Consider the following 9,044-nt stretch of genomic DNA (forward strand, 5'->3'; position numbering starts at 1 on the left):
GCGAAACAGCCCAGAGCATGATGCTACCAACACCATGCTTCAGTGCTCTTCGGTTTGGAAGCCTCACCTTTACTCCTCCAAATATACCTCTTATCATCGTGTCTTATAAATTCATACATTTATATGTATTCTAATTATAACATTATTGTTTTTATTCTAATGAGAAGTTTAGATAAAAAGTGCAATATTATTACAAAAATAATTTATTGACAAAAAGCTCAGTTAAATGTAATATTTTCAAACATCAGCTTTTCTTTTATTCATTCACATTGTTATATAATAATAATAATAATAATAATAATAATAATAATAATAATAATAATAATGTTGTTTTAGCATCACTGAGGTTCCATAGACACATTCCTCGGCGTCCTTTCTGATGCAGCTGAAGTTTCGTGCGCATGCGCCGCTGCTGTCACGACTCGGACGCCGCTGCGGGGAAACATGGCGATGAAGGCGCTCAGAGGGATGGTGAACGGGGCGATGAGCGAGCTGTCCTCGGCCGTCAGCGGGAGCAGAGCCCCAGCCGCCGCTCCTACCTCCGCCACCGCTGCCGCCCGGGAACATGTGATGGCCGTCAAACGGGATTACATCTCCCAGCCGCGCCTCAGTGAGTCCCACCACCACCACCATCATTATCATCATCATCATTATCAGGCAGACTGAGGTCCGCAGCAGGAGGAGGAGGATGAGGGTTAATGGAATAAACCAGGCGATGATGGAGGCTGAAAAAAACTCTCAGGTGCTGGCGTTGTAATCTCTTACTTTTGTCGGCTTGTAAATTACATGCTGAGCATTAAAAATGTTCCTGACAGCTCACCTATATATCTGTTTCTGCACTCTTTCACAGCAGTTCACAGTCACAGTTCAGAATAATGCTCCTGTGTCTGATCCTGGGCCTCCTCTCTGTCACATCACATAGACCTGAGAGGAGCACAGACGCGATAAACGGAGTGTTTAGAGCAGGATTAAAGTGTTAGCGATGAGGCTCACCTGCACAGGTGAACATGTGCGAGCTCATTACACCCGTTCTTTCAGTGTGATGTGATTTAAAGTGAGAGGGAAACGCTCTTCAGAGGCTCGTGTTGAACAGAAACTTTTTTATTCATATTTAGGTTCTGCACACTGCAGAGTCTCTAAGGCTCGTATCTCCCGTCAGACTGCTGTGACTTCCAGCAGGTGGAGACTTTGAGCTTATAAAAGAAGATTTCACATGTTGGAGAAACGGTGCTGTCATGTGGAGATCTGCAGCTGTGCAGCGCTCCACCTGTGCTCCACCTGTGCTCCACCCACGCTGTACTGACTTGTGCTGTTTTTGTCTCCTCAGCCTACAAAACAGTGTCTGGAGTCAACGGGCCGCTGGTGATCCTGGACCAGGTTAAGGTAAGAGGAAAACCTCCTCAGCTGTTTGTCTCAGCGTCCTCTTTACTAAGCGTCTCTCAATAAAACCAGCAGATCCTGCAGTCGGAGCGTCCTCACACCACGTTTAAATCCGTTTATGTAGTTTCCCTCAAATAAATGGTGAACTGTGCTATGTTTTCTGACACGTGTATAGTGGAGGTTGGTAACTCTCGTGGTCTCCCTTCACACCGACAGTTCCCAAGGTACGCCGAGATCGTCCACCTCACGCTGCCGGATGGAACCAGGAGGAGCGGCCAGGTGCTGGAAGTCACCGGCTCCAAAGCTGTGGTGCAGGTATTCACATCAGTCTGACACAATGTGGGCACTTCCAGAAGGACCCCGATGAACTGTTTCCTCCTCCGCTCTGCCTTCTGCAGGTGTTTGAGGGGACTGCAGGCATCGATGCCAAGAAGACCAGCTGCGAGTTCACAGGTGACATATTACGGACGCCGGTCTCAGAGGACATGCTGGGTACGTCACGTGACAGAATGAGGTTCACAAAGGTCCTCATGAATCCCCGTCCGCTGTTGAATGTGTGATGAGGTCCTCAGATGTGTGCTGAGGCGTGTTTTTGTGTTTGCAGGTCGTGTGTTTAACGGGTCGGGTAAACCCATCGACCGAGGACCCGCTGTCCTGGCCGAAGACTTCCTGGACATCATGGGTATGTCTCTGCTTCGAGGAGACTTGCCATGATCTGATTGGTGCAGCAGTCTGATGCAAACATCTGAAACAGGCAGTAAAGTTTCTTCGACTTGTTCGGAGGAAAAATGTCAGAAATGAGAGAAAACACAGCAGATTTAACCTGATCTCAGTTTTAATGTTTTATAGAGACACACGTGGTCAAAATCAGGCTCTGTCTGTATGTTTGACTCGCAGTCACAGTAACGCCCACCTTCTCATTAATACCTCACCTCAGTGTGGAACATGTGGTTACACACTGACGTCACTCAGGGTTCGAGCTGGGCTTGATCGCGTGGACTCACATGCGGTTCAGGTCAAAGAACGACCCACAGAATCAAAAGTTTGGAGGTTTAATCGGAGAAAAGTCAGATTTCAGAAGGAGGGAAACGATAAAAACAGCTTTCTATGAGTTTTTAAGTAAAATGTGATTAGAATAAATTTAAAGGATGTGTTTTAGGACGTAGAGTTGTGGGCAGAGTCTCTTGTGCTGTGGGTCATGATGAGTTTATTTTTAGGAACTTTATTTCGCTAAACCGTGGCTCAGGGGGCTGGGAATCGCATCTGTAACCGGAAGGTCGCCGGTTCAATCCCTGGGCTCTCTGTCACTTTACCCTACTTGCCTACTGGTGTTGGCCAGAGGGGCCGATGGCGCGATATGGCAGCCTCGCTTCTGTCAGTCTGCCCCAGGGCAGCTGTGGCTACAACTGTAGCTTGCCTCCACCAGTGTATGAATGTGAGAGTGAATGAATAGTGGTATTGTAAAGCGCTTTGGGTGCCTTGAAAAGCGCTATATAAATCCAATCCATTATAATTGTAGTTTTGAAATAGAAAAATACATTCAGTTTTCAGCTTTCATGTTGACTTCCTCGAGTCCTCATAAACTGCACCTGTGAATCTCCGTGTACTTGTCTCTGACTTCTTGGAGTTGTTATTATCTGCTGCAGTGGATCACGTGTTCAGTTCCTTCATACATGTGTTTGTAACCACGTTCTCCTCAGGACAGCCCATAAACCCTCAGTGCCGCATTTACCCTGAGGAGATGATCCAGACTGGCATCTCTGCCATCGATGGCATGAACAGCATCGCCAGAGGGCAGAAAATCCCCATTTTCTCTGCTGCCGGGCTGCCGCACAACGAGGTACTCGCACCCTACTCCGAGAGGGGGCAGGGTCGGTAAACACATCACCTCCTCTTCATTATTGTGATGTAATGACTGAAAAGGAAATCAGATCCCTCTTCTTCTGTCTCAGATTGCAGCTCAGATCTGCCGGCAGGCCGGTTTGGTGAAGAAGTCAAAGGACGTGATGGACTACAGCGAGGACAACTTTGCCATTGTTTTTGCCGCCATGGGGGTGAGTTCTTCAGATGCTTCCTCATCAGAAGCCTCTGAATATGAGAGCAAGTTTATTGATGTCTTAAAGCTGCCCCACACACTCAGCACCTGCAAACTCCCACTCACAGAGCTCAGTGATCTACTCTCCGCCCTCAGGTGAACATGGAGACAGCCAGGTTCTTCAAGTCGGACTTCGAGGAGAACGGCTCCATGGACAATGTCTGCTTGTTCCTCAACCTGGCCAATGACCCGACGTAGGACAAAACATTAAGAACAAAGCTCACACACACACACACACACACACACACACACACACACACACACACACACACACACACACACACACACACACACACACACACACACACTTGCATACACACACAGACAAACAGACAGAGCTGAAGGCAGATTTCCAGGTGTTTCATAGATGATGTCAGATTTGCTGTATGGGCCGTGGGAGCGGGTCAAGTGTTTGGGGGTTCACCTTCAGGCGCTCAAACAGCAGTTTTGTAACGTTGCAGGAACGCACAGGTGTGCTCTGCAGGTCGAGCTGTGTTCTTCTAAGAGTTAGTGATGGCTGAGGCTAACCTGCACCGGGGGTCGGCCCACATTCACAGATTATCGGGCCATTGTGTTGCAGAATCGAGCGGATCATCACCCCCCGCTTGGCACTGACGGCGGCCGAGTACTTGGCCTATCAGTGTGAGAAGCACGTGCTTGTCATCCTCACCGATATGAGCTCGTACGCAGAGGCGCTCAGAGAGGTCAGCTGCTCTTTCACTCTCACTTACCGTAACCCCAAATCGCTGCAGGAAACTGGAAATGATCATGTGATTGCTCCCCGCCGCCAGGTGTCCGCAGCCAGAGAGGAAGTGCCAGGACGCCGAGGTTTCCCCGGATACATGTACACCGACCTGGCAACCATCTATGAGAGAGCCGGCAGGGTTGAGGGACGCAGCGGCTCCATCACCCAGATCCCCATCCTCACCATGCCCAACGACGGTACACACACATACTCAGACACACACGTGCTCATCTCACATACAAAGGATTGGAATTTTGTGGATTTCACAGCAAGTTCTCATCTCTCGCAGACATCACCCATCCCATCCCTGACCTGACCGGGTACATCACTGAGGGACAGATCTACGTGGACAGACAGCTTCACAACAGACAGGTAACAAAGCTCCGCCTTCAGACGTCACCTGTGGAGCTCTGAGCTCTGTAGCCGGCCTCAGGTAGAGGAATGCCAGGCTCTGTCAGTCAACCTGGCATACGTCAGAGCCATCAGGTGACCCTGACCTGTCCTCCCCGTCTTCCTCCACTCAGATCTATCCTCCCATCAATGTGCTTCCGTCTCTCTCCCGTCTCATGAAGTCCGCCATCGGGGAGGGAATGACCCGCAGAGACCACTCTGACGTCTCCAACCAGCTCGTACGTATACACCTGCTCCAGGCTGCACGCTCCTGTCTTCCTGCTTAATCTAAGTGTGTGTGTGTCTGTGTGTGTGCAGTATGCCTGTTATGCTATAGGGAAGGATGTCCAGGCCATGAAGGCAGTGGTGGGAGAGGAGGCTCTGACGGCCGATGATCTGCTGTACCTGGAGTTCCTCACCAAGTTTGAGAAAAACTTCATCTCTCAAGGTGCCATTGGACTCTTTGTTTGCTTGTTTGTTCACCTTTATGTAACTACGTTGAACAGATCCAGCTTTCTTTGGAAAGCTGGTTAGGATTTATTAATTGCTTTAATCAAAATCAAATCAAATCAAATCAAAATGTATTTATATAGCACATATTAAAACAACAGTGTTGACCATAGTGCTTCACAGTCAATAAAAACATGAGACAGTTAAAACAAACAATAAAAGAGGACAACAAACAATAGGTAACAACACAACAAGCTAAAACAGCCAACTAGTTAGAATCAAAAGCCAAAGTAAAAAGATAAGTTTTAAGATGTGATTTAAAAGACTGGATAGACTCGGCAGTACGAATATGAACAGGGAGGTTATTCCAAAGTCTGGGTGCCACGGTTGCCAAGGCCCGGTCGCCTCTCGACTTCATTCGAGACCTAGGTTGTGCTAGGAGCCTGTGGTTGGATGATCTAAGTGCTCTGTTGGGATTGTATGAATGGAGTAAATCAGAAAGATAACTGGGCGCAAAATTATTCAAAATATTAAAAGTGAACAAAAGAATTTTAAAATCTATGAGATATTTAACAGGGAGCCAATGTAATTTGGCTAAAATTGGAGTTATGTGTTCATGAAGAAGAGTGTTGGAGGCCTGAGTAGAGGGAGTTACAGTAGTCCAATCTGGATGTGATGAATGCGTGGATAAGCTTTTCAAGGTCCTTTAAAGGAAAGAACGGCTTTGCTTTGGAAATCTGACGCAACTGGTAAAAGCTGTTTTTTACCACAGTGGAGACCTGTTTCTCGAGTTTAAAAGAGCCATCCAGGAACACTCCGAGGTTTCTTACAGTGGACGAAAGATGGCTAGCAAGAGGGCCTAGGGCATCAGCTAACTGGTCTAGTGATTTTGGTCTTCGTTCAATGTAAGAAAATTATGTGATAAACAAATTTTAACTTCATGCAAACAGTTGAACAGAGGTTGCAAAGAAGCAGTCACATCGGATTTCAAAGGTAAATAAATCTGGATATCATCGGCATAACAGTGAAAGGAGATGTTGTATTTACTAAAAATTAATCCCAAGGGCAACATGTACAAAGAGAAAAGAGCAGGACCGAGCACGGACCCTTGAGGCACACCACAATAAATAGGGGCAGAAGCCGAGGAGTGTTGCTGTAGTTAGTGAGACCATTAGGGTCAAGATTTTGCTTTTTCATAATAGGTTGCACAACAGCATGCTTAAAGACAGACGGTACACAACCTGATGACAATGATGCATTCAGCAGAGATAAGATACAAGGACCAATAACATGTAAAGCTTCCTTAAAGAAACGAGAAGGAAGAATATCATGCGGGGAACCAGAGATTTTGAGATGATCAATTATATCTTTTAAAGCAGAATAAGACACTGGCTCAAACTGTTGAAAGACAGTCAAGCATTCAGAAGCTGGAACTGGGTCTAAAACTGATGATGGATGAGAAGCCCTTAGAGCTGAGATTTTATCAGAGAAATACTTTAAGAATTTATCACAAAGAGCAGGGGAAGCATCCCTATAAGTGGTAGTGCGAGGGTTTATCACAGAATTAAAAGTATTAAAAAGTGCTCGGGGGTTGTGGCTATTAGTCATAATAATGCTAGACAAAAAGGCAGATTTGGCAGCTTTAACAGACTTTTGATACTTAAATAAACTTTAATAAATCCTAACTCCCAGTCAGAGATGACAGGTACGATGATGATGGTTATCAGCTTTCTCTGTTAACCCGGGTTATCTGCTTCAGGCTCTGAGTGCCCTCACATTAGGAGGAGCATTTCACGGGTCATGTGACTCTTTGTCCACCCGATACCCACATCAAACTGCTGTGATGTCAGACACTGGTGTTCACCTGTCCCTGTGTTTGTGTTTAGGTGCCTATGAGAATCGCAGCGTGTTTGAGACTCTGGACATTGGCTGGCAGCTCATGAGGATCTTCCCCAAAGAGATGCTTAAGAGGATCCCCCAGAGCACACTGGCCGAGTTCTACCCCCGAGAGGCCAAACACTAACTAGACACACACACAGACACACACACACTGCTTCCTGCCCTCGCTGTGTTCGTACAGTGTAGTGATGTGATGCTGTGACGTTCTCACACTCATGACCTTCATGTCCTGCTTCCACTCAGAGAGGAAGGAGACGAGGAGGAGGAGCCTGCACATCAGCGTGTTCATGATGATGATGATTTGCACTCTGTGGTCAGTTTAACGTCAGAGGTTATTTTATGAGGACCTGCAGAACTTCAGCAGAGACAGATGTTGAATCCAGATGTTCTGTCGTGCTCATTTCATGCCGCATTAGAAATGCTGATGTCTTCTGATCAAGGTCAAAATAATAATTCAAACACATCCAAAGAAAAGTGTAAATTCCATTTTTATTGTGTCTTTAAATCAGGTGTGAGGTTCTGTGCGTTCTGTGCGGTTCTTGTGGTTCCTTTAGATTCAGTGTACTCTTTTTTTTTTTTTTTTTTCTCATGCCAAAAGCTTGATGTGACGATGAATGTGTGTGTTCTTTGTAGGCACTGTGTGCTCATTGGTGGATGTACAAACTGCATGCATCGCCGCTGAATGTTTCCTGTTGGTGCCTGAAGTGCAGTCTGAAATAAAAGCTGCTGTGTCATCATTCCTGAGCGGTCGTGTGTTTAATGCCGTGTATGAACACAGCTGTGGGTTAACATGAAGGAGTCTGAGCAGCAAGGAGGTCGTGGTGGATGGACGGCTGGAGCACGGGATGGTGTGACATGGAAACACCTACACCCTCTTAAAAACATCCTTAAACTCATGAATCTTCTTCCAGAAAACTCCTCTCACTACATATGTGTGTGTATCCACACAAACAGCACAGGTAGCTGGGAGGAAGTTTACACGAGGACAGCCCAGTGCTGCTACCAGCTGCTCCCCAGGTGAGTCTGTTTCCCCACATACCTGCGTCAGCTGCAGCCAGAGTGAGAGCAGGATGGGCTACAGGTGTGCTTTATAACCCAGTACACTAAGTGAATTATAGTTCAGTCTGCTGAGACACCTGAGTCACCTTTCCTGTGGATGCGTCACTCATGGGTCCACACAGCTGCACATTATTAATGCTGCAGATTCACAGAAATCTGTAAAGTGCATGAAAACACAAAGGGCATAGCAGCAGCTCAGAGCCCAGACCTCCACCAAAACAGAGCTCCATCAACATCCATCAAACTGTTTTTACATCTTACTGATGAACTGAAGCTCCTGAGACTCATTACATCACTTATTCACTAATAAATATCCATCAGTGAGCTCACAATAAGTCACAATAAGTTACCTAGGGAGCGACAGGTGAACTCCTTTAATTAAAGGAGTCCAACAGATGCTTGAACCTGTTATTGGAAGTGTCTGGGAAAGTTATGAATCCATAAAAGTTAATTTATCTCTCTTAATGAATGAGAATCACCTGCTGTGTTGCTTATTTCATTATAATTTAGGATTTTATCAAAGCGCCCAGATGGTTTGTTGAACTTAAACCTCAGTCTCAGCACAGCCTGAACAGGAACTTTATGCTTTGCACTGCTTGAAGCTGCCGTGGAGGACTGTGTGGGGAACAGCTGGAGCTTCATGCAGAGCTCTGTGAGCACGCGCACGACAAACACACAGCTTGAAGTGCAGGAACAAAAGTGCTGCAAAATTGTAAAAGAGTCAGAGCAGAAGATTCCAGTTAAAGCCTAAAAAAATCCACACCGAGTCCCCGTGGACGCCGACCAGCTACAGGAGAGGTCGATGACGTCACGGCAGCAAACACCCACGTTAAAAACAGTGACAGACACGAATCAACTGCTGGTGCTCCACTCAGTCCCTGCAGTTCTTCAGGGGTCCACAGGGAGGTGCTGTTGGCCTGTACGTGATCCTCCAGTATCACTGCCTGCATCCCTCTGAGAGCATCACCTTAAACCACCACAAGCTGCTGCTGCTTCTGACCACACTGCACTTCCTGTGGTGAAGAA

At 46.7% G+C, this 9,044-nt stretch overlaps 1 protein-coding gene across 1 annotated transcript; it reads left to right on the forward strand.

The window, feature by feature from the left end:
- Nucleotides 1–422: 422 nt before the first annotated feature.
- atp6v1b2 (ATPase H+ transporting V1 subunit B2) lies at nt 423–7,696 on the forward strand. Its single transcript, XM_086299893.1, has 14 exons — nt 423–610; nt 1,328–1,383; nt 1,597–1,695; nt 1,779–1,872; nt 1,985–2,062; nt 3,081–3,220; nt 3,333–3,434; nt 3,572–3,669; nt 4,056–4,179; nt 4,267–4,417; nt 4,510–4,592; nt 4,745–4,849; nt 4,929–5,058; nt 6,947–7,696. Exons 1-14 carry the CDS (start codon nt 445–447, stop codon nt 7,081–7,083), a joined length of 1,563 nt encoding a protein of 520 aa, XP_086156019.1. The 5' UTR covers nt 423–444; the 3' UTR covers nt 7,084–7,696.
- Nucleotides 7,697–9,044: the final 1,348 nt, after the last annotated feature.

This window comes from Aulonocara sp. 'chitande type north' Nkhata Bay, linkage group LG7 (genome assembly GCF_057382095.1).
Source record: "Aulonocara sp. 'chitande type north' Nkhata Bay isolate Kocher_YH1m ecotype deep benthic linkage group LG7, A_spYH_male_GT1.1, whole genome shotgun sequence".
In the NCBI taxonomy this organism is placed as follows: domain Eukaryota; kingdom Metazoa; phylum Chordata; class Actinopteri; order Cichliformes; family Cichlidae; genus Aulonocara; species Aulonocara sp. 'chitande type north' Nkhata Bay.